This window comes from Rhodnius prolixus, unplaced genomic scaffold (genome assembly GCF_049639745.1).
Source record: "Rhodnius prolixus isolate KJV_2025 unplaced genomic scaffold, Rpr scaffold_2, whole genome shotgun sequence".
In the NCBI taxonomy this organism is placed as follows: Eukaryota; Metazoa; Arthropoda; class Insecta; order Hemiptera; family Reduviidae; genus Rhodnius; species Rhodnius prolixus.
The window spans coordinates 19345090-19370632 of record NW_027411592.1 but is presented as its reverse complement, the minus strand read 5'-3'; the positions used below and the strand labels follow the sequence as shown (position 1 = coordinate 19370632).

Genomic DNA, 25543 nt, shown 5'->3' with positions numbered 1-25543 from the left:
ATCCGTATAGTACATTTCAGAATTAGGACGTAAAATTACAACTAGAATTTTTTAGAAAGTGGAAGTCAAGGCATGAAATAAACGAAAGTAATGTGATATGTAATTCTTAAATTTATTAATTTTTTCATTCACAATATTTACTGAAGGTGTAATTGCCAGTCACATTTGATGGAACAAACTCATATTAGGTCTATGTCAGTTTATTTCACTTATGTTCAATTCCCTCTCTTTGCTGGAGCATACGATCAAACTCCAAACATTTATTTGATCCAACCATAAAATTCATAAAATAAAGCATCTCTTTAAAAAATTATTACTACTAACATTTAATTTAATGGAAGTATTTGATAGAAAAATGATACGATAGAATATCAACGCTTATCAATTATTTGATTAGTTATATTTTCAGTATTACTTGTGGCATGGAGAACTTGGAGCAACAGATATGATTTTCGGGCAAAGTTGAGTTGTTATACGATGACGTTCCAGGGCTTAGCAGCAGGCTTATCTTTCAGCGAAAACTATAAGAAAATATATACATTTCATATTAGAAAATCTATTGTAGCTGTCAACCACTTTTGTAACTTTGAAAATGTTTTATGGGAGGGTGATTTGGTAAAGAAAAAAAAAAAATTATATCACATGACACTGTTGATGCGGTGGGCAAATATAGAAATATAGTTAGTTTTTAATTTTTAACTTAAATTTTTTATACCGAGCCCAATTTAGTAAAAAACATTTAAAACCGCCATACGGTGGGGGTGGTCGAAGTGGAGCTGAATTAAACCTATAATATATTACTTCTTTATTGTTCCACGATTGATAAAAAAATAAACACTTTTAATGCTTGATTTTTCTGTGAAAATCGGTGTTTTTTTATGTAATAAATAATACCAATAGGGTTTAAAAAAGAAGAAGTAATTTTACTCTAAAAAATATGTTAATTCATAAAGGCAACATCTGCAAGTATATAACTGGCTCAACCCTCGATTGAGGCTGATGAAGGATAAAGATGGGGAAACCATGATAGCAATCCAAGCGGTGATAGGGAACAATTGAAATTCATTGCAAGGACAATTCACATTTTGTTATAGTTCGTTGTAAGAATCGATTCGACGCGTCAAATCTTTTAGTTTCGTCGGAATTGCATGAAATCGGGTAAAAGTGAGTGGATTTGTTAAAAACAAGTATCTCCGAAGATCAAGCCTTATATTTCGTTCTGGTTTCTTTACCGAATCTAACATTACCAAAGAGTCATTATACTGAACGGTTTTTTCGATTTTCTTGAAAGTAATTTCCAACAATTTATTAGAGTATCGAAAAAAGCTATTGCTCAATCATGCTTTAGGCAGACTAATTAAATCTTAAGAACGTTTTTAGCGGTAATAATGATATCTGCTGTGAGCGAAAGTAGTGAGAGGTCTCGATTTGTTTTACCTTAGCTGTTAGAAAATCTGCGCAAGTCATTCTTATCCTCGCTACAGTGGCTGGAGAGTTGAATGTAAACCAATCGCTATTTCCCATTTCTAGTCTCGCCGACTTCACGGCTTCTCTTATTGCAAAAAATGCTGAAGAAGATAAGAACAGTGGGGGCTCTCCAACAGCCTGTTGAGAAACAATGTTTACTAAGAGAATTTTAATTCCTTCTTAACATTGCACATTACTTACCTTAGATGAATAGACTGCCCGTGGATTAGATGAGCCTTTAAGGAGTGACACATTAAAATGAGGAGGAATATCGGAGAAACTAGGTATTTTATAGGTTCCAGGGCCAGTAGAATAGAGGATGCCTTCTGGAGAATGAACTAATTCTTCAATAGTAAATAACCCATAACCTTGCATGAAGGCCCCTTCTATTTGTCCTATATCTATGGCTGGATTTAGGCTTTCACCCAAATCCATTACTATGTCAGTCCTTAAAACCTAGATACAGAAATTAGTTTCACATAAAGCATATTAAAAGATTAAACAATAAAAAAAATAAATGGTGATAAAACGAATTTACTTCTTTTCAAAGGATGTATAACATTTCACACACTTTAATATTTTTATTATTTGAGAAATTTTTATGTTAAAAATTAATGACAACTGCGTTACGTTATAAAAACCACCGGAAGAAATACTCATTAAAAAAAATTACTCATTTTCCTGAATTATTATTAGACTTGACTAATCCCTGAAATGAGAGCATTTATTCGGAACAAAAAATGAAACAGAGATATGTTTATAGTTTTAAAAATAAATGTTTGTTAACAAAAATTAAAGCACATATTATAGGCGACATGACCTTGGTGATTCTATTCGAATGTTGAAGCTTACATTGCGTAATCTGGTAAATCATCACAGAATACCTTTGTGCTTTTTCAGAGCATGTTATTATGTGAATGGAAGAGAAGATGTGCATAACTACACCATCCTCTCCCCACATAAAAGGTGAAGGGGACTGTATTAATAACAATTGCAAAGACAAAGCCACCAATCCAACAGGGGCAGTTAACGATCCCTTTGTATCGTTTTGCAGAAGACAAAATCTCCTACTTAAAGGCCAAGAATGATCGTATTACTATATCATCCCAGGTGAAGATGGTTCTCCTTTCACAAACCATGTTATGTCACAGTAGGTACCTTGGTGAGTATGCTAACCTTGTGACAATTCAGGGGATGCTTTTTGTGCATAATTAATTTTAGTTATTGGGTTTACCTTGCTTGGAAGAAAATTAAGAATATAATTAGTAATTTCAGTTAAAAAGAATACATACCTGATGGTCGCCCGTCAGACAGTCTATTTCAACTTCGGAACATGCAACTCCGTAAGTGAAATAATTGTATACAGTTTCGGTATTACTAATAGGATCGAAGCCAAGTCCCGGCGTCCTTTAAAGAGATTAAAAATAATGAATTTTTATAAAATTGCTTTCATATTTGATTTCTTAAAAATATTTATTAAACAAATTATTTTTTGCTATTGAACAAGTACAATTACCTGTAGAAACCACTAGCTGCAAGTGATATTCTCTCAAAATAAGCTGATCTAATCCAATCTTTCCAGGAAGCTTCTGGATTTTTGTCAATTATTGGTTTCAAACGGTTTTTAATTTCTTCGCATGCGTTCTAAAATACACTCCAATAGATTTGTTTTTTTTTTTACATCCCATTCAAAAAAAAATTATTTAGAATTCTATCAATCTTGTTAGTTCAATTTATAATATCTGAAGAATATTGCTTTTTAAGTGATCTCAGCATTTAAAAAATGTTTAATTAACCAAGTAATTTATGGCGACTTTTGTTTAATTGAAGAATACTTTATCAAAATCGGTACAGACAGAAGAATATTTAATACAATTTTTATAAAATTAAGTAGAATATTAGAGTTTATTTTTACAGACACTGAATGGTATTCCGATCAAATCAAATTTAGAACCTTTATTAGACAAGGAATTTAGTAATTTTGAGCATTTTTTATTGAATTTAATTAAATAAATCAAATTAGGATTGGGATGAAATAAAATACTAATTGGGAATTGGTGCCAAAACTGTAAGTAGATACGGACGGGCAAAAGAGACAGTGTTTTGGGAATTTAAAATAAATCTATTAAGGATGGTTTTGATTTTAAAAGTATTGTTAATTAAGTTGTAATAAAATTTGACAAGGATAACGAAAATAGCTTTACATTTTCCCCCTGTTTATATTGAATATTGAAGTGTGGGGGGAGATTGGTAACTGTTAGTTCAATTTATCTGATGCCAGGTTTGGTTTATAGAGAAACTCAAAGAAAGTGTTTTTAGAAAGGAAGACAGATTAAATGAATTGTGTAAAGAAAATTATTGAATTATTTTGAATGGCACGGTCCCAAAATCCCAGGGAGGATATAAGTTTCTGGGATCCCAGGGTCCTCTGTTATCGATTTCTACCACTCATCTCGCGAATTGTCAAAAATTGAAAATTTTCAAGAAGAGGTACAATTTTTTTGGGGTCATATGCCTTTAAAAGTAAATGCTCCCTTAAAGAGTACTATTGGAAAAATGTTATTTTTAGTCCTCCCAAAATTTAAAGGACGAAAAATGATAGGGTCAATTTTAAACAAAATCTTGAAATATGCTGTAAATATTGATATAGATCCACAGAAAGTTGTAGACTCCATTCAAGAAAAAAATAGTGGCGGCACAGTAGGTTCACAAGGTCAGTCTGATTTGTACGGGCATCGCAGGCGAGAAAGAAATGTTTGATGCTGGATTCGAAACTTAAAATCATTTGCTTTATTAAAGTTATTTAGAAAAGTCGGATTACCTTGGGTCGAGAATCGCTAGTTAAAAAGTTTGAAACAATTACTAAATAAACCTTGTTCCTTATGAGATGACTTTTCATTATTCTATTTTTTAAACAGAGTAGAATTCTGGATAACCTATTGTGTTTCAGGAACATTTTGACGGGCTGCATAAGGCGGAAAATGGGAAGTCGCCCGCAATAGACCGCGTGCGGTACAAATTCAATGAACACGACTGATTAGTAATTTTTTCTTGGAAATTATATTAAACTTTTACAATAGTACATTCAAATCAGTAACGTCCCAAATATTGTTTAAAAATCTACAATATTCCTATTTAAAAACGAGATCCAGTCGCAGCTATTAATTATAGAGTCAAGTCTTCGTTTTAAATTGTATTGGACAAATATTTACACGCTTATTTCTGAGACGTTCAAAAATATGGATTGACCAAAACAAAATAATAAAGAAATACCTAGCAGGGTTTAGGAGGGGTCGATAACAATTTTGACCTTCTTAGTATTATTAATCACGAGTAAAAAGCCTAGTAAGGTGTACTTCCTCTTCCTAGATTTCAGAGCAACTGGCGCCTCTCATAACAGATAATCCGTTTTATAAATTATATAATTTAGGAGACTCAAATAAGCTGATTTCAGTTTTACAAAGTTTATATCACACTACAGAATTGACAGTTTGGTAGAGCGCTGACCGAAAGTTTTGTTTCAAAAATTGGTCTTTGGTAAAGATGTTTTCTTTCACCATCGCTATTCGCACTTTTTTAAAAATGATCTTCCGGATTTTATAGACTGCAAAATCGATATCACAAATAAAAAAGTAAACTGCCTAATGAATGCCGACAATGTGGCCTTTCTTTTATTATTAGTTTCAAACCAAATGCTTTCCAACATATGATAAACAGATTAGTCAATTATTGCGATTTTTGAAGTCAAATTCAATTTGAAAAAACATTTTTATTTTATTTTATTTTTTGTTTAATGGAAGTAAAATGGCCCAAATTAAACATTAAACTCCACATGAAATATGAAAAATGGTTTTCAATTAAATGTAGAATTCAGATCACTATAAATATTTAGGTATTAGGTTGTCGCCGAAGTTGACACTAAAAAGTCATTTGGCCTAGAAAAAAGAACTGCAAAAGTTATTTATTCAGTTGACAAAAAGTTTTTTAAAAGGAGTACCTCTCTCCAGAAAAATGTAAGTGAAGTCGGCGATAAGAACAGTTGTGTTCTGCTTCTCAAATTTGGAGCATTAAATTTGAAGAATTATAAAAAATAAATACATTCTTTACTAAAAAATTATTCTTTCTTCCTTTCAATACATCAAACTGTGGTTTATTTGGAAACGAAAATTCATTTTATTCAATTTAGATTAACATTTTAAACACGAAAGTACGCTGGCTCCCGAATTTTAGGAAGCCCATACTCCTAGCAGATGAAATTATTGAAAGACAATATGAAACTTAATATTAGAAATCGTTTAAATGTTCTGAAATATGACTCTAAGAATAGTATAAAATTTGAAAAAAATATTTAAACTATATATTTTTTCAGGAAATGAAAGCTTGAGGTTCTTGATTTCATCCTTAAAATTCTCAATTAAATTTAATAGAATAAAAAACGAATCCTCTCAGATGAATACGATATGTTTTGATAAGATCCATATTAATGCTGCTTAGCCAATTTATTAATTTAAATTATAATGGAACGCGTTCTCAGGATAAATGGATCTGTCCGTTATATAACAGAGGCGAAGTTAAAAAAGATATACAAGTCATACAGACTCGTGTATGAGACACAAATTAAGTTGCTTCATGTTTTTCTTTTAATGAATAACAATACATCAAACAGATGGTTTAATTAAAAGGATAACCTTTTTGCTTGTTTAATTAAATATAACGTAATAATATTATTATTATTACCATATTAAGTAGAATTTAAAGAATGCTAAAGTTTGAACTTACAAGCACTGCCATCCCGTTCAAATCAGAAGAACTGCTAGCTGCCGTAGAAGAAGTATTTGGAACTTTGTCGGTCGCAGTTTCGGATATATGTATTAGGTCCATTGGGATATTGAGTGATTGACTGGCGACCTAAAAAACAAACATTTATTTTTCACTGTTGAAATTTTTGACAAATTAATTTTTATTTTATAGCGGTCAGCAACTAACTTAGTTTATGAAGACTGCTTGAACAAAGTTTTTCTATTGTTGAATTCTTAGCATACCTACATGTATTTCATCATTACCTGGATCATTTTTGTATGTAAACCTTGGCCCATTTCTGTTCCTCCATGCGATATTAAAACAGATCCATCAGAATACACCAAAACCAGAGCACCAGACTGATTAAGGAATTGTGTGGAAAAAGCTATACCAAACATGGTTGGAACAATTGAGAGTCCTCGTTTGCGGAATCTGTTTTCGCTAATGCAATATTATCACTATTAGTTTTTAAAATAAAATTTAGTATAAAAATATACATAGACATAGATTCTATCAAGAATGACCCAGTTCGCAAATAATAAAAACACTTAGATTTGTTATTCAGTTCACTTCAGAGGATATTATATGTTTTGTTTGTACTGATGATTTTGGGGAATATTGAGGTGAGGTAAATAAATTCACAAACTAATTTCTTTCTTCATACTAACGTTTCGGTAGATATATTACCTTCTTCATGGTATTGTAAAATTTGTGGAGTTAAGCTACAACATCATAATTCTTGACAACAGTTATTGACCGCAACTCAATATTCCCCAAAATCATCAATTAACAACGGTCGAAAACTAAAACTATCATTATGTTTGTAATGTTTAACGCAAATTTGTTTTAACTGCTATTTGAACAATTATTTACCGAAATTAATCTTAAACTGAAAATTCACATTTCACACATTCTCTTGTTAGTTTTTGATTTTTTTAAAAAGAATTCTCTAACAACTTCGACATTTGAGTCTCAAAGTATTTATCTTACTTTCAAAAATTAAAATAAAAAAAAAAACCTGTTAAATTTATTGACGTAATTTCTCCTCTCTTCAAATTGAGATTGATTTAAACATTGCTTAAAGCATTGCGATATTGTGCAGTTAGAAATTTTCTGCTTGTAATGTGTAATATCACCATCCACATAAAAATTCATCTCGTGGATCTGAAATTAATTTTTCTTAGTTTTTGTAGTAAATATTTGCTAATCATTACAAAATGTAAAAGAAATGTGTCTGATTTTGATTTTTAATGTTCACGAAGTTAGTAAATATAAAACCTTATAGCTTATTATAAACAATATAAATGATTAAAAACCAGTTAATTAAATGTTATTTAATCATAATATTCAGTCTACAACTCAATACAATTGCATAGTTTAACTCAAGTATTTTAAATTTAATTATAATCAAATATTTTAAAATTGTTTCAGTTGAGTATTTAAATTTAAGTAATACCTTGTTTACATCCATTTTAAGAGATTCAGCTACATGATGTATAATTGTTTCTCCAACCAGCATTGCTTGGGGCGCCCCAAAACCTCTGAAGGCGGTATTAGACGGTAAATTTGTTTTACACACAAATCCTCTGCACATTAAATTTGGAATTTTAATAGCATTTGAAAAATGATGCATCGCCCTTTCCATGACCTAAAATAATTACTTAATGAAAATTTACCATTTATTAGGTTTCAAATGATCACAACCAAAGAAAAAGTTCATATGCTGATTCTTAGAATAAAGAAAGATTATCATGGGACAAAGTTTAGGAGCTTTGACGGGAATGCAGTAAAGACAAGGAAAATGCATTACTTTCTTTAATAAAAGTTTGGATAGAAGGATAAAAACAATAAATAATTTTGTCAATAGTTGGAAAGAAGTAAATAGATAATTTATCGTGGCTCACGATCAATATGCATGTAAGTTTCTCTTCTGAGAAATGAATGAAGGAGAGGTGAGAAAATGTTACTAAGGAATCTGGTGAGACTTATCAATCAAATGTGATATTGAAAACCTCATCACAAGGGATGAGGACCAGTGAAGAGCGGCCGGAGTAAGAATTACGGGCCTGAATATTGACGACATGAATACAAGGAAGTTCTGTGAAGCATTTCTCATTTAGCACTGCTGTATGCCTCGATCAAGCTTAGGTTAAAGATAGTAGCAGAAGCTTTCAAATAAGCCGGTTGATTGTAAGCCTTCAAGCGTTTTTCTTGAGTCTTGTCTTGCATACCAAGCTTGTGGCAACTATCCCAAATTGTAAAAACGGATAACCGTGCTTGCAGAAGGAATCAGGATACTGCTCCAAAATGAGGAAGGATTGTCTGAAAGACCCCTTTATAAAATAAAGTGTAAAAATACTTTGGTACTAAAGTACCAAACATAATTATGATGAGGATAAATAGTTGCTTACACTATTTGAGAGATCCAATGAACAGCCAGCGTTACTGTATAGATCTATTTCGACTGCTGTTATTTTTCCTTGAATAGAGTACGCTGCCTTGTATTTGCTATAAAAAGGATGTCTCTGACCACTTAAAATCATGTCTTCTTTTCTATCTAGAGAAAGTCGTACAGGTCTTTTCAATCTGAAATAAAATTATATATCTAGCTTATAATAACAATTATGATATTATAAATGTAATAGCTTTTTAAACTCAGGCTTGTTAATGTATTACCCAAAATGAAATGAAATATAAGATGTTATTACATAAAAACTAAAGAATCACTATGAGTTGTTGAGTCAGTCATGATCATTTAATAAGAAGTCTTTCAAGCACAATATAATATGTTTTGTTAAGGTATTCGAAACTTGAATTTAAACATTTTATTGAAACATTCACTGACGTTTTAAGATGTCTACGGCACAGGCCATGACGAAGAACGAAAGACAGATATATCTCATTCAGGGCGTGAAAATTTTAATTTTGTACTTTCAGTACTTTTCAAAAGTAACTTCATTTTCGTAATCCTTATTCAAAAGCCTTTAAATAATTATTCATTAAAAGGAGATTGAAAGAATAATACACATTGGTAGTTATTGTTTTAATTCAATTATTATTATTCTTTAAATAATATACTTATTTTGGCTCAAAGCTCTCTTAAGATGCAGTGTCGTTGAGAATAGGACCAGCTCCAAGAATCAATAATAATAATAATTGGTGCCCATCCTAGTAGCCTATACCTGACTGATGACCAGTATGCTAGAGAACAACGTTCAGTGGCGGATATGTGCCGAGAATATTCTGGGCGCCAATTAGCTCTTCCTGAAGGATCCACATCTCGTCCAAAAGGTTTTCTTTCTCCATTTATCCCGATCTTAGGCTTTGGTTCTCCACCGCCGAACTTCTGGGAGCGATAAGTCATCCTGTACATTATCTACCAATCCCAATCGCGTTTTTGCAGAGAGCCTCGTGGACGTCCTAAGTGATCTCTTTTCTACCATTAATTCTTCTTAGACTAATCATCAGAAACGACCCGGCCTTATATTGTCTTGCTCTTTGAAGCGCTGATAATACTCTTTATTTTTTCTTACTCGTCAATGGCCATTCTACAATCTTGGGTTAAATATCTTCCCCAAAAGTTTTCTTTTCAAAAACTTAAGACAATTGACACCTTTCTTATACAAAGCCTGACGCGTCAGCATATGTCACTGATTATATAATTGACATGTTGAGTGTTTTCTTGGCTTTACTTGATATACTACCAAAACCCTTATTATTTATAATAAAATATGAGCTTCCGCCCTCGTCTTTGACACCTAATTGGTAGTTGGACGTTAAGCCCCGCCTGAAAAAATAGGCGATTACTTTACTTTACTAAAACCCTCAGTCTTCCATAAGAGACACCTATTGTCAGTTAAAATTCTGACTTTGACTTCTGCTTCTGTTGTGTTAGTGCTATTTACGATAACTATTAGATATTCTTCATTAAGGAATTTGCTATTATTAAGTGGTATTAAACCATTTTCATATTTTTGATCCCTGAAAATTCGCATATAGAAAGAATTTTGAATAATAACTAGTAGTTCCCCTTCAAATCCTCCAGGAATCGTGCTAGAGCATATGTGGAACATCCGGAAATAAGCGCATAATCCGCATAAGCGAGATACCGGATTGATTTTTTAAACATCATGCCAGTCAGTTTGTTTATTTGCTTTTTTAAAAAACTAAATGTTTTCTTGTTAAATGATCATAACTGGCTTAACAACGCATGTAATTCTTTATTCTTAATTTAATAACATTATTGTAATTATGTTTTTTATATTTCAGCGCTATTTCCATGAGACTGGCAAGAGACCTTTGCCTCTCTTCAAATGTATTCCTTATAGGGCAAAGGGAAGCCATACCATTCATTCCTTACTTCTTTCTTCCGGCAGTTTTTTTCTCTACCCAGATATGTACACTACATAACTCTCCAATCAGATCGTATCCACCATTAAGAAAGAGTAGTTTCTGCTCACGGTGTTTTTATTTCCTCTACCGCAACTTTTTCAGCTATTGCTAGCTAAAGCAATATTTAACTGTACCTTCATTACTGTTTCTCTAAAGTACACAGCCCAGTGTTTTACAACATTGCACTAGCACCTAGTATTTTTTCCTTTCTTATCTTTACAGAAATCCATATATTGCTTGTAATAACTGTCTTAATTGCATTTACAACACTATGAAATTTTCTTGTGGTTTTCGCTTCGTATTACTTTTGAATTTCCTCTAGTTTTTTTTGTACATTCTTTTACCCTTGCTCTTCTCTTTTTTATATTAGATTGTTCCTTCAAGGCTGTGGGTTTCTTCTCCAAAAATTCATTTCTTTCCTCTATCGCTTGAAACAGCCGACTCTACTAGTCTTTCAACAAAGCTCCCACTGTTTAACACAGTATAATCTTTAAGCTCAGTTTCATCCGACTTTCCACCTTATTTCATGCAAAACTCCAATATCAATGTTATATTTTAATTTTATTTTTTCATTACCCCAAAAGTCCCGTTGGGTAGGTATTCTAAACATTCAACGTAGCCAGTTTTAAAAATCTGTGTTCTTAGTAAGTAGTAACAACATTTCGTCCGGTTAATTCTTTCCAGTATATTATTCTTAACCTTCTGTTTTTTGCTGAGTTCTGATGAGTGCATAAAAATACTGAGGTACTGCCCTGAGATTATTAAAGCCAAGGTGGTCGCTTGACTCTACCTACACCTGCGAGTTTAATCATCAATAGAAAAGGAACCTAGTGCAATCTCCGTTGACTGTTGAAGTTTTTTTTTTTTTGTCAATTTCCGTTGACACTTTAAAATTTCGAATAATTTCTGTAATTCATGCTTCCAGAAATGGAAAGGAGATTTTATTAGGCCTTGGTATGTTAAAAGAATGACAAAGAATTTCAAGTGTAGGATTTTGCCTGTATGATAAATAATGTGTTATTTTGTAAGTAATTAGCGACAGAGATCTAAAGAACGCTACTTAGTGTTTCTTAAATCAATGTAGTAAGTTACTTGTGTGCCACAAAAGCTGCTGTTAGAGCAAGAACACAGGATCTGGATTCCTTGCCACCAAAACCACCTCCAATTCTCTTAACTCGGCATGTTATTTTGTTCCAAGGCAGCCCAAGTGAATTTGCTACCTGCCTCTGGAATGAAGATATAAATTACCTCATATTAGCAATACACAAAAAATATATTGTTAAAGACAATACATAAATATTTAAAAGTCAATAAACATAATCTATTGTAAAATGAATATGAGCTTGAATCTGCAGTACTGGACAATATCAAAGACGTGACATTTGCCAAAACACTTGTGCACGGAATCTTAAAGAGTAGGTACACCGTTTAGACGTTTCAATTTTTCTACCTGGCGAAGTAACAAGAAAAGAAAAAGGTTTTCCGACAATACAGCCGTTGAAATTTTCTCTAAACCCATTACTACTAAGGATTTTCCCTTATATTTAAATTGAGGTGGAAGAACGAACAGAATTAAATATAAATGGTGTATGAATTTAATTAAATTCATTCCATTGAAAATAAACAAATATATTTGCAAATAATAAGCGTTTACTTTACAGAACCATCACATACCGAGAACTATCGCAAATAAATAAATTTCATATTTAAGAAAAACATTGGGTATTTTATGTTATTAGATGTTTTTATGTAAATAGATGTTTACTTGCAAATCTGTCGGATCTTGAGTAGATGAATAAATCGTTATCTCGTCGTCTTCTGCCGAAGGAACAGCTATAGTATTTTGCGTTTCCATATAGAAGTGCTCCTGACCTCCAATTCTTAAATCACCTTCCACTGTTCCGGCAGCTTCAGCAAAAGCTTTTTTTACATCTCCAAATTCAATGATTGCCGGAGAATTTGAAAAATATGAACTATGCTGTATGGCATCCTAAAGAAAATTTGACCAATTTATGTAGAGAATCTTTTTAAATTTTCTGTTATTAGAATGTAACCATTACACAATCACCTTCCTGCTTGAAGGTCTCTCAATATTGGGCATTATTCGCCATGCTGCACAATACGATACCTACAACTATACTTAAGGTAATTTTGAATTCATAAATAATGCAATAGTGGAAGTATTTGAACCATTGAATTAATAATAAGAAATAGAACTATTATCATATACTTTGCACTACTTGTAACATCAAAACCTAATTAGAATCAAGAAAACTGTCACAGGGGATGATAAAAACTATTGTAACATTGATATGTTGACAAAAAATGAAATACCATACTTCAACATCATTAAATAGATTAAAAATAAAATGGATCCATTAATTTGAGTTAATTAAATAAATCATACTTCTATCGTAATAATGACTGGGTCTAAATCCTGGTATTCAACTTTCACGAGTTCGCTTGCCTTTTGGGCAATATGCAAGCTGGATGCGGCCAAAGCTCCGATTACTTGGCCCTGGCAAAGTACCTGTAACGGAAACGTACAAGTAAAATACTCGTATTTTCTATTTCATTAACTAAATAATAAACGAGTATTATGACTCTTCATAATTATCACACTCATTACTAAAGCAAACTCGACATTAGGACGAACATCTCTGCTTTAGAATTTCGCATACCATGAAAACGAAATTTTGTTGGAAAGAAATTTATGAAACAGCAACCTTTTCTGAAGCAAAAACTTCTTCATCTGCTACAATTACACCGCACTTGTTTTGGTCGGCTGGAATATTGGCAGCTGAAAAGAATCCTATGACACCTTCTATTTTTAAGGATTCTTGAGGGTCTATAGAAATTAGTTTCGCGTGGGTTCTTGTACTTCTTAGTAAGCATAAATACACCTCATTTTCCATAATCGGCATGTCATCACAATAAACAGCTTCTCCTGTAAAGGAGGAAACGACAAATGACAATTTATAACATTTGACTACTACAAAACTAAATTGAGTCCGACTAATCTTGACCTGTTGCTTGTTGAAAAGCTGCACGATGAACTATAGGACGTCCTACCGGATTATATTTTTGTTCATTTTTTGGAGTCTAGATATAAAACAAATTATATTAATAAGGAACACTTTTAGTAAACAAGTTCTCTGATTTCCTAAATAATTACTTACTACAAAATAGAATTGAGAGTTTTGAGGAAGCTCTTTGTGGAATTGTCTAATGGCACTTTTATAAGCTGATGGTAGGCTTTTTTGTTTTCCGTTTGAGTTTAATATTTCATATAATGTGAAATAAAACTTGAAAAAGAAACTAAACCAAAAATCAAGTTTAATGGAAGTTTTTCTAAGAAAAAAAAGTGTATATATTATTATGCATTACCTTAAGCAAAGTGTTTTTCTATATTCTACCATGCCACCAGGTGAAGAAGGATCCAAGGGTAATTCTTCAGCTAATAGATTAAAAACATTATCCAATGTTTTCTCATTCCATTCCCTAATTCAATTACAAGCATTTTTCAAAAGATTTCTTCAAATTTCGGAAAATAATGTAAATTTTCTAGATTTTTCTGGATACATACTTGCCAATTATTGATGCACAAGTTTTCTTTGCCAAAACTGTAGTAGGCGCCATGCCACCATATGCTATTCTTACATTAGTAAGTTTTGTACCTTCAATTTCGGCAAAATAAGCAGCGTTTACTATGGCTATGTCATCTTCTCGACGTCTCGACTGCTTATATGCTTTAAAATATTGATTCTATAAAAGCAAAACATATACGTAGAAAAACAAAAACAGCCGATTGGATCATTTTTTTTCCAATTGCCTGTTGAGCAATTCAATATAACTGCAAATGCTGAACATTTGTCGTAAATCAATATAAAATGTGGTCCAGTAAACTGAAACTGCCGCTGAATTTATTCCTTTATTTATCACAAGAAATATAACTTTCTAGTCAATCGGCTTGTTTTTTGATCAAGCAACAAAATCTTTGATTTAATAATTTTTTGGGAGAGAAATATTAGTTTTGTTTTTCCTTTTGTCTTGACAAAACAGGGAATGAATAATTGAACCATTATAAAATACGGAAATGAATTTGGACAACAGACAGGGATCTTTTTACGCAGCATTTGTATGCATTTACACAGCTAGCCCAAATTCTTTTTCCTCTCATGCGTAAAAAATAATTAATAATTTTTGGTGGAAGGGCTGAAGTATCGCAACGACATACTCAGCATTAATCGCTTCAATTTTTGAAATAAATTTTACTTTAAAAGTAAAAAAATCCATGCCATGATAAGGCAAATTCATATTGAATCATTTTAAAGAATTTTAATAAATTACCTCTTTTGTAAAAGGGACATAAATCGCCAACAAAATTTCATTGTTTTTAACAATATTTTTTCTGTAACTAATCCAAAAATTGTCATCCATTCGAACTTGCCTCTGGCCATCTAATTTTAGCAAAACGTTATCATCTCTAAATGTAGAAATTATATGAATAATTAAATTGATAGCATTTACCTTTACTTATTATATCCAACTTGCAATTAGCTGCCATTAAAATAGGATTTAAGTCGGAAATAGGACTGCCTGTCATTATGTTCCCCCCGATAGTCTGTTGTAAACAAATTATTAAATAAACCAAACAAAGCAATTAAAATTTTTTTAATCCTTAAAGTGGTATTATTAACGTATCCTAATGAGTTAAAGAATTAACATTTATGTAAAAGTCAACATTTTTTTTAAGATTAAAATTTTTAATCAAATTAGTATGGGCAAATTATTGTACTACGTCTCTCTTGTTATTTCATAAAATTATATAAAAAACAATAATTCACTGACCCCAACATTTCTTATTTGCTTTCCCGCAAATAAAATGAACATTTCTTTTATAGCTGCTAGTATCCTAGTTGAATATTCTGAAAATTGTAAATTATTAGGTTTCTAAATAATAAATAATAAGAAACTTCATTAACTATCATCATAATTATAAAATATTTAAAATAACATTAGCACCTACCTTGTTTCTTTAGCAAAATCATATTTATTTCTCTCTCTAGTTCTGAAATGGTAACTGCAGCCCCAATCACTAAATATTTATCAGTTACTGAAATAGTTTTTAACTCTCTTATTTCACTTGATGAAATTAAATGAGGATAGTTACAGTTTTTAAATTTCATTTCGATACCTTAAAAAAAAAAAAGCTTTTGTAAAAATAGAGAAATAAATATTCTTCCAAAATATTTCTTTAGCTGATTTATACCTATTTCTGTGTTGCCATTCACTATTTTTGACAACGGGTACTTTTGTTTTAGTTCAATTAAATCTTTTAAGCAAGTAGGTCTGTACCAAGTGACGTTTTTCCCTTGTATAACTACAAACTGTTTATCGTACTTATCTGAAATCTAAAAGTAGTTCCATAAATTGTAACTTAATATATACTTTTTTTTGAAGAATAATTGGCTCTTGCAATATGGTGAATCTTTACAATTTTAAGGAGTGACATTACATAATTTGTATACCTTAGAGGAAGAAATAATTATGAGAGATGATACAACTATAAATAAAAGCATTAAATAAAAAATTATTAAGAGCTTAACTCACTGCCAACTCAGGGGGAAAAATTGGTTCTTGAGTGGGATCATATGGTTTGAAATTTTCTGAATAGAATAGCTTTTCTGAATTCTCGTAATTCTGGCAAAGACATTCTCTTTTAGCAGTGTTCTCTTCATTTTGACAGCAATTAACACCGTTCAAGAAAGATCTATTCGTGATATTTTGTATTGGAACATCAGTAAACGTACGATAAGCTTCCAAAATTGGACGATAGCCCGTGCAGCGGCACAGATTCCCTTTAAAAAAAGTTAACTCATTAAAAAGAAAGATTTTAATCTACAAAATGAAATTAATTTTTAAATATTTTTTTTGGTGCAAAAGTAAGATTTTTAGAAAAAATTTCTATCTTTAATGAACATGCAGTTATTCTTTGATAAATAAAAATTGGTATCTCTTATTCTTCTTTGTGCAATGTAATAACTGTTAGACAACTAGCCTCTAACAGAGGTGCCATCACCAACCCAAAATTGATATTGCATTACCTTGAAAAGTATTTTCCAAATCGTTCATTGTAGGTTTCTCTCCATTCCTAAGTAGGACATACATGGACATGACTATTCCTGGAGTACAAAATCCACATTGCGTACCGTGCGCGTTAGCTATCCTTTCTTGTACAGGATGTAATTTTTCTCTAACACTTCCTATTCCTTCAACAGTTGTTACTGATAATCCATGCACAGAGGCCAAAGGAGCCAAACAGGCATTTACCGACAAGTGACTTTTAGTTTAAGAATAATTAAATTTTATGAGTAGTTTTAATTGATTTTTTTTTATATTATCGATTTTTTTTAAAGCGTATTCAATGAAAGTGAATTCAGTTTTAAAGAATACTATTAGACTGATTGCAAGATTTATTATTGAATTACAATAATTACTTCTGTGATTTAAACAATAATATCTGCATCATCTTTGTATTGATACGAAATTGAATTTTAAAATGAGCACATACGCTAGAGTTGTTGAAAGCAGTGCTAAGCCGATTGTTTTCTAATAAAATTAGAAGTTTTTATAAAGTTTATTAATCTTTCTTTTGAAATAAGCCATCTTTTGAATAGACTGTACCTGCATTTAGCAACCTGAACTTTAAATCACATACTATTTATTTTAATTTTCGACTTTTTAAATTATTTTTTGTTTATTTTTTTGAAATCTACTTATAATACACTTCATCGAATTTAATACCTTGTAGGCCCCCAAAGAAATTAATAAATTTCCAAGTCCCACAGTATTCAACAGACGTAAAAGAATAGAAGTTCTCCAGAAATTATTAATATGCATAAAAGGACTGGCGTTGAAAGAACGGAGAAGTCTAATACTAAGATGAGCCCTTCACTCTGTGAAGAACGAAAATGTATATTTAAGGCAGGAAGTACAACAGCTGAAGGAAGCCAACTTGAAAAATGAAAAGTTGTTGAAGGTTCTCGATAAGAAGTCTCGTCAACAAAATTTGATATTTAGAAGAGTTCTGAAATATTCGATTATTAATAACAATCTGTATTTGAGTGGTTCTGAGGGATTTGCTACCATAAGCACTCACCTTTTAAGTGCTACATCTAAATGTTGACAGTTTAATATTTACTACACAATATTGAGGAACATTTTGCGCATTAATAGAACATTTTCGTAGAAAAAATTTAGCGATATGTGTATTTTCCAAGTTTTTCGATTTTTACGAGCAAAACGGCTCGCAGTTTTTCTCTAAATTTGAGAAACTTACTGCAAAGAATTAGCATATTGATTTTGCAAAAATAAATAAATATCCTATTATTTTTGAGAAAAGTTCTGGGGAATCTAATTGTTCAACAAAAGTTTGTCACGGAAAGAAAATGATGTTATCTGTTAAAGGAGGGCAAAAACTTGCAATCATGTACATGCGCTTTCTGCGGGTACAGAAGTGGACCCAATCATAGGTGTTAGACAGAAACATATAATGACTTTGTAATTGGGAGACCTACAGTTTGAATCCAGAATGTAGAACTTTTTATTTGTCAGGAAAAATAACAGTTAAGTACCATGCTACCAAATTGGTAGTTGGGCGTTAAGCCTCGATTGAAAAGATAAGCGTTTTCTTTATTTAACTAACTTACTTTTAGTAACATTTAACTACAACTTCTCCCAGCAATAAATGAGGTTATGTGTGCGTTTTGACATTTGGTTTTAAGAAATTTGTAAATCAGAATAATAATTTTCAGTGCTCAACAAATTGAACCACACAGCCAATGGCACTCACCAATCATTAATGGCATTAGAGAAATTTGACCCAATACAAATTTCAACTAAATCACGCTGTAGGGTAATTTGCTAGAATAGTTAACACGAAAAAATGGTTACTCAAAGGATACGTAATTTGACGAGTAATCCTGTTGATTTTCGATACCATGACAGTGCAGGCGCCACATCCGCCTTCTGAGCAGCCCATTTTAGTTCCAGGTAGACCGACTGTAATAAGTGTATAGGAAAATATGAGAATATAATAATTTAATAAAAGACTATTAATGAACCAGTTTCTGAGTTTGCAGTTCGAAAGAATAGTGGTTGGGTAATCAGTCCTGTTTGCATGAACCAATAAGAGCCTTGCAATATGGATCAAACACCGGAAAGTTGCATTAATCGGTCAGCATAAATCAAACGGATATAAATGTTTGTAGATATCTGTACCCCTTAGGTATCATTTTGGCTTTTTTTATTATTTCTTTTAACCACTCACGTAGTGCCTCCAACGCATCAGCCTACATGGATGCTGAACACTTGAAGATGAAGAGAATGTTAATGTATGTAAATGGCTTCGCCGGATGTCCCAAAGTTTCCGTCAAGACACTAAAAAAATTAATAAATGTTTAACAAATTTTTAAGAAGCAAGATGTCAGAAAAGACAGCTCACAAAGGGTCGCTGCTTATAAGATTATTAAGTATTAAAAAAAAAGATCAGATTATTCTTTAACTCAAAATAAAAATAAAAATTCGTAAGTGCTTTGAAAAAGTCGTACATTTCAATTTGCTGAAACGTATGTAATAAAAATATAGGACGCTAATGACATAGTCGATGCGCCGTAAAATAATAATAATAATACAAATAAAAAATAAAATGAAAATATAGATTGATTTTATCCACTATTTATTTGGCCTAACTACAATAGTAAATTAAAAATAAAAAGGAATATTTGATGTAAGAAAATACATCATCTTATGATCTAAAAAATACTAGTTAAAATTTTTTTTCATGTTCCAGCAAGTCTCTTTTTTTAAAATTGCATTGATTACAGTGAGCAGGAAAATTCGTCAAATGTATGCACTCCCCAGACAGTTTTCTAATCATTTAGTTAGTCACTAAATGTTGGTTGCCTCCTTAATTGTAGTTACATAGACAGAATTTAAACATATATAAATAATATAGGACGGCTGGTTTGATCTAGTGGTTAAGAGAGTGGTAGGTAGAGGATCCTAGCTCGAATTTCGCATGAAACTACTTGTGCTTATTAGAAAAATGTTAATAGTGCCTCTAATTGAACGCTAAGCCCCACTAAAACAAAATAGGCGATTAGCTCATTTTCTAAAATGAAATTTATTGCAATATAATGACCCAAAATGCTTTAAGTTTTCCATGTGATATAAAAACAAGATGGCGCAAAGATATTCCACCCTGCCCGGCATCCACTAGAGCGATGTTGTAAAGGAAATTTTTCAGTAACTCAGGGTTTCACCTGCCATTCTAGAGAAAAGAGTGAAAAGGTTACAGGTACTTTAAAAGGACAGTAGATCGCGATGCAATTCCAGATTACATGGCTAAAAATGATGTAGAAAATGTTTGGGAAGCTCTAAAGTCCCAGCAATCGATGAGCAAACAAAAAATTAATCTGCAATATTTGGAAATTAAACATTTATTACTTTCAAAACAGAAGTAAAAAATAAAAATGAGATTTGTGTTTCTTGTTAACTTAAAAAAAAAAAAATATATATATATTATGTAACACCTTCATTAGATTTAAAAGTGAAATAATATATAAGTAATTACAAATTATTAGCTGTTAATTTAACGAATTACTTTAAGCACATTAATCTTTTTATTACCTAACAACCAAATTATCAGCGGTAAAGTAATAAATAATTTATAAAATAAGAGTTTGCATGTCTCTAGATTGGGCATGAAAAAACTACTGTCAATTCAACAATATGCCCAGATAACGAAATGGATGCGAACGACTGAGCGGCAAGAAGGAGCCGGCTGCGAGGCAACAAATGGCCTAGATTACTCTATGAGGGCGGCTTAAATAAAAGAATAAACAGATAAAAAAAATTGTAAGCTTACAAAAATTGTGGATGTTCAAAAATTGTAGAAGTTCAAAAATTTTCACTTTTAAGGAGAAGAAGGGAATGAGAAAAAGAGTTTTTACCAAAATAAACATTTACAAACACAGTTTTGAGAAATATTTTCAAGTAAACAGATTTAAAAAAAAAAAAAAAAAAAAAAATTTGGCACACTACAACTGTATCGTTCGAAAGGATACGTTTCTTTCTTAAATAGTGCAGTAATGTCCATTCCGGGTCAATGTTGTTATCTTCTACCTAATGAAAAAGGAATTTAAGAACATTTATTATTGTTGTTATTTTGTTAATCTCTTATTATCAATGGCTTTTGCATAAACTACTACAAGCGACCCATCGTCATATCTGGAGATAATTAAAAAATATTTAAGATTCGATAGAGAGAGTACGAAAAAGTGGTTTATAGAAATTATTTAAAATTATTATTATATTATAATTGATGACCAAAATTTTATGAAACTCGGTGGGCCGCAAGTATATTTTTTTGCGCTTTTCTTGAAAATACCTCAAACTATGCTATTTTTATTGCCATAGGACAAATCATTTGGTGGGGCTCTAGGTCTGTTGGCCACTGTCTCTTATAGGTAGTGTTTATGAAGAGAATATTTATAATAATGAACCATCTTATAGTAAAAACTCCAAGTTTAAAACAAGTTTTGTTTCAACTTTAACGTTTGAGGCAAGAGAAAGTGGTTCAAGTGTTAACACTAGTTTTGGTGAAAAAAAAAATTAATATAAGAAATTCTTTTTCTTAGAAATTTGTTTTTAGCTTGAAATAAACCGTTTTTTTTTTTTTTTCAAAATAATAAAGGTAATATCTTTAATATAGCTTCTTAATACTATTATCTCTAAATTTTAAACAGTAAATTATAATTTTAATACTAGTTGTTAAAAGTAGAATAAAGAACTCATTAGGATTCTGTTGTTATATAATTGAGTTACGTAATTAAGGGACGCAGATGAATATAAAGTTCTCACTACTGTAAAAAAACAAGTAATGAACAAATTTCATAAAAATATTTTGCTTTTTATTCAAATTTTATTTTGAATCAGAAAAGCAGGTATTAGGCAACAACATGAGATGCGAAATCATGTAAAAAAAAGTTTGTTTCTAATGCTTATAACAATAAAAAAAAAATTATTCAAATGATGGCAATAAATTCAGATTTTAAGGCACTTATTTAATAAAGGAATAGATTAAAACTTACTTTTTTTCCATTTACAAAAAAGACAAGTATTGGGGTAGATGTCTGTGATAGATTCATACTTCAACTTAGGTTGTTATCCCTCAGCAGAATAAGAATGTACTCATCTCTGCGACTTGTTTACATTCTTGATGGAGATGAAAGTGGAGGGGATATTTTTGTATTGCCCTATACCCAAGCGAGCCAAGCACCGCAGGAGATTTCTTGTTTTCAGGAATTGTATGTAACAAGAGAAGCGAAATAAATCTTAAAATAAACACCAATAATTAAAAACAGTAAACCTAACGTTAATCTGTTTACTTACTTTACTGCTTTGTTATTTATTTACTTAGTGTATCAGGTTGCAAAAAATTACTAAAAAACAGCTTCATTAAAGAAATGTTTTCAATATATTTACATAACAGACATTTCAGATCTTCAAGGATCACTTGCCTGTCTAATATGATATAGATCTGAAACATGTTTTTGTTAAAAATGAGGTTCTTAACTTGGTTCCACTCAAATGTTTGTGGCGAAACCGTGAGGCATGAATATTATTTTTTTCCTATACAAATATATTCATATACAAAATATAGTTATGTAGTATTCAGGTGAGAAAAATGTTACCCAACATGATTCGTTTAACTCTAAAGTTAGCCAAAATTTCTTTGATTGTCAGGCTCCAACCCCTGGCATTCGACCAACCTAAACATATTCTTGAAAAATCCCTCCAAAAAAACCATTACTATTTTGAATAGTTCATTTAGTGATAGGTTCTTGACTCAGTTAAAACACAATAATTGTTCTAGCTAACTTATTTCATGGAATCAACCGATGCTCTAGTCAGGAATGTACTGGACCACCAATTAAAATATTTTTTTAAAAACTTGATTTTTTCCCCTCAATGCAAGCCGTAAGCCATTTAGCTCCTGGCAGCCCAATAAAGTTTTAATAAAGCCATAGTGTCGATTACCCATTTTCACGTTGACATCTAATGTAATGTCCTCGAGACAAAGCATCCGTCATCCGACAAAGCAGGACATATTTTATGATGCTTTCCATCCACTTCATTTTTTTAACACAGGGAATGTAAAGAGCTACCTACAACACATATACAAATTTTAGAGATATTATTGCTGAAACATAAAAACCAATTCTGGAAGCTGCACAAGTCATCCTTTCATATCAATTTCAATTTCGGCAACATAGCACCATTAATCTTGTCACAGAGTGATGAACCGTTTCTTCTTTTGAAAGGGAAAAACCCATCCTCTTGTGTTTTATCAAAATGACTCAACACTATAATCAGATAAGGCACTAGAGATTATTTTGGAATAAGAAGAGAAATCTTTCATTAAGTAATTACTCAATTCTAAACTCTTACATTGACAAATTCTTCCAAATTAGCTATGCTACTTCTACTTACTCATTAATACGCGCTGATGTTCCCTTTTGGGTATTTTTTGTCCACTTCGTTGTACATATTTACTTAGACCGAACTCAAACAAATTCACTTTTTACATATTCAGACGTCAACGCCAACAATATATCTAGCTCAGATCCCAAAACAGAAAATCAGTTTTCGTGATACACTTCTAACACGATGTGCTTAAAATTTTTACTCCACACACATACCAACTCATTTAGGAGAATTAAGAATTTGGGTCAAAAAACAGCGAATATGATTCCACGCTCAAAAATGTAATATGCAACTATTTCACTGCAGCGACTTCGCTGAACTTTCTTGCCCTTCCATCAACCTTAATTTATACCATTCGCTTTAGTAGATTTAGTTCTACTCTACGCGTATTCATTGTCAAACTTTCACATACTAAACTTAAAAGACCGGCATTTAATAAACATAGTAAACTACATTATAGCGTACTGTTCATCATTTTGGTAAAACAATCCAAGAGTAAGATTGATAGTGGCCAGTTTCAGTCATAATTTTTTTGTTTTAATGCTAATCTAAAACAATGTTAACTTATGACTAAAACTGTGCACTCGTACACACGCTCCTGAAACAAAACAAATCAGGCCATCCGATCCAAAATTCTCCATCAAATAACAAACACTCCTATTTACCTATCTATACTAAATTAAGTTACAAACATTCCATAAATATTAGAAACAGCAAAATTCAAATATCCAAATTCCATAACTGTTTTTCTTTGTTGTAATCCTTTAACTTAACAACCATCTCCATTCCGGACAACCCTCCAAGAATACGGAGCTTCTTTTCGCTCGGCGACCTCCTTAGAGGGTTACCATTGGGTACTTCTGTTATGAACATGACGCCAACTCCACATTCAACATATTTGCTGATTATATTTTATTAAAAAAGTTCTCGATAAAACTTTTTCAAGTTAACATAACCAACACATTTATTTCGGTGAAGGTACGTACTTACATATACATATATTCAGGAAATCTTCAGACTATTAATGAAAAATCTTCTTCCTTTCTACTTCAATCCAACTTAATTTGTAAGCATTTACTATTCACAAACCTAATTTCTTTGGAAATAAAGTCTGTTTTTAAACTAATGGGTAATTTTCCACACTTTTAGATTTTACTAAGTTAAAAATTAAAATATCTAAACTGCAATATATAACTACGATACCAAAAATATAATAGCTTCCTAGAGTTTATTCTGTATGGTTGACTTTATTTTAGTAATGCTAAATGAAGCATACGAATTTGCCTACAGCAGTGCATACTCAAATAATTGCTAGTAATTGCTCAAATAGTAGCTTTACCATAAAAAATTACAAAAACTATTTTGCCGAATAGTTCAAAATAAAGGTGTATTCAATTTAATTGTTTTTCGCCAATTTTACATAATTGTTGCTTGAAGGCAGATGATTGATTGAGCATTGAGTACATTAGGAAATCCAGAAATTATTGTAAGTAAGAACAGCTGTTTAACATTGTAAGCTTTTGCAGCTTTTTACATTCAAAGACAAAGACCAATATAATTTTGAACATTGAACATTTGAATTGGCTGATTTGCTAGCTCAAGTGGCCAATAACAAAGAGAGAGAGAGAGAGAGAGAGAGAGAGAGAGAGAGAGAGAGAGAGAGAGAGAGAAATTGGTGTGTCAAGTGGCTTCCCTTTAGAATCCACCTACTAAAAAAAATCATTAAGGACTTACTACAGGGCGTTTGATAAAACTTTAAAATTCAATGATATATCAAAATAGGGTAGAAATAGCTCAGTGGTTAACTTACAAGATTGCATCATGGAGATTCCGGGTTCAAATTCAAATGCAGGCCGTGAAATTTTTTTTTACTAGTAGCTCCATACAGATCAATTAGAGATCACAGTCCGGAGGCTGGCCGTGTACTGAAAAATCTCCGGGCGCTAATGATCTGAGATGTTGACGCGCCTTAAATAAAAAAACATTAAAGTGCATCCTAAAAATAAGTGAGACTTTTAATTGTATTTATCCTAGCATTTTAGAAATTCCAGCTTTTAAAAACTTTTAAGCGACAAAAAATCGTATATTTTTCTGATTATCAACTCTCTTATCTGAAATTCAGCCGAATTCTAACTGGGCATTCAGCATTTCTTAGTAACAACAATTTCTGGCGTGGCATGCCAGCCCTCTACTCCCACCAAAAATAAGCATCTCAAACCAAGCAAATTTCATATATATTTTTCTTGCGTATTGTTATTTCATTTTTCCAAGATAATAATAAAACCTATATATGGTTCATTAGGCGAAATTCTGATATTAAATTGGAAGATTT

At 31.4% G+C, this 25543-nt stretch overlaps 1 protein-coding gene across 4 annotated transcripts; it reads right to left on the bottom strand.

Annotated features, from left to right (window-relative positions):
• Positions 1–93: 93 nt before the first annotated feature.
• On the bottom strand, positions 94–25198 carry LOC141449213 (xanthine dehydrogenase-like). Of its 4 annotated transcripts, none has more exons than XM_074118406.1 (31): positions 25022–25198; positions 22765–22892; positions 22117–22264; positions 21816–22015; positions 20790–20847; positions 18627–18723; positions 16767–17002; positions 16273–16520; positions 15932–16073; positions 15689–15856; positions 15511–15587; positions 15190–15283; positions 15010–15119; positions 14246–14424; positions 14047–14160; positions 13839–13977; positions 13686–13761; positions 13386–13606; positions 13067–13189; positions 12425–12649; positions 11752–11885; positions 8679–8853; positions 7724–7915; positions 7286–7431; positions 6531–6708; positions 6247–6375; positions 2984–3111; positions 2760–2874; positions 1669–1923; positions 1438–1605; positions 94–521 (listed from the first exon to the last, which is right to left on the bottom strand). In XM_074118406.1, exons 4-31 carry the CDS (start codon positions 21870–21872, stop codon positions 471–473), a joined length of 4035 nt encoding a protein of 1344 aa, XP_073974507.1. In that variant the 5' UTR covers positions 21873–22015; positions 22117–22264; positions 22765–22892; positions 25022–25198; the 3' UTR covers positions 94–470. The 4 variants fall into 4 exon arrangements, with proteins under 4 accessions (XP_073974507.1, XP_073974506.1, XP_073974510.1 ...); XM_074118405.1 differs by lacking the exon at positions 25022–25198 and adding an exon at positions 24202–24448; XM_074118409.1 differs by lacking the exons at positions 22117–22264; positions 25022–25198 and adding an exon at positions 24202–24448.
• Positions 25199–25543: the final 345 nt, after the last annotated feature.

Bases quoted from the DNA above. Each gene is read 5' to 3' on its own strand.
- LOC141449213 (XM_074118406.1), bottom strand. From the start codon at position 21,872: ATGAATCTATCACAGACATCTACCCCAATACTTGTCTTTTTTGTAAAT. The intron at 13,762-13,838 runs GTAAGTAATTAT...TTTTATATCTAG, and splicing joins ACTCTCAATTCTATTTTGTA to ACTCCAAAAAATGAACAAAA. The intron at 6,709-7,285 runs GTTTTTTTTTTT...ATATTGCATTAG, and splicing joins TACGTCAATAAATTTAACAG to CGAAAACAGATTCCGCAAAC.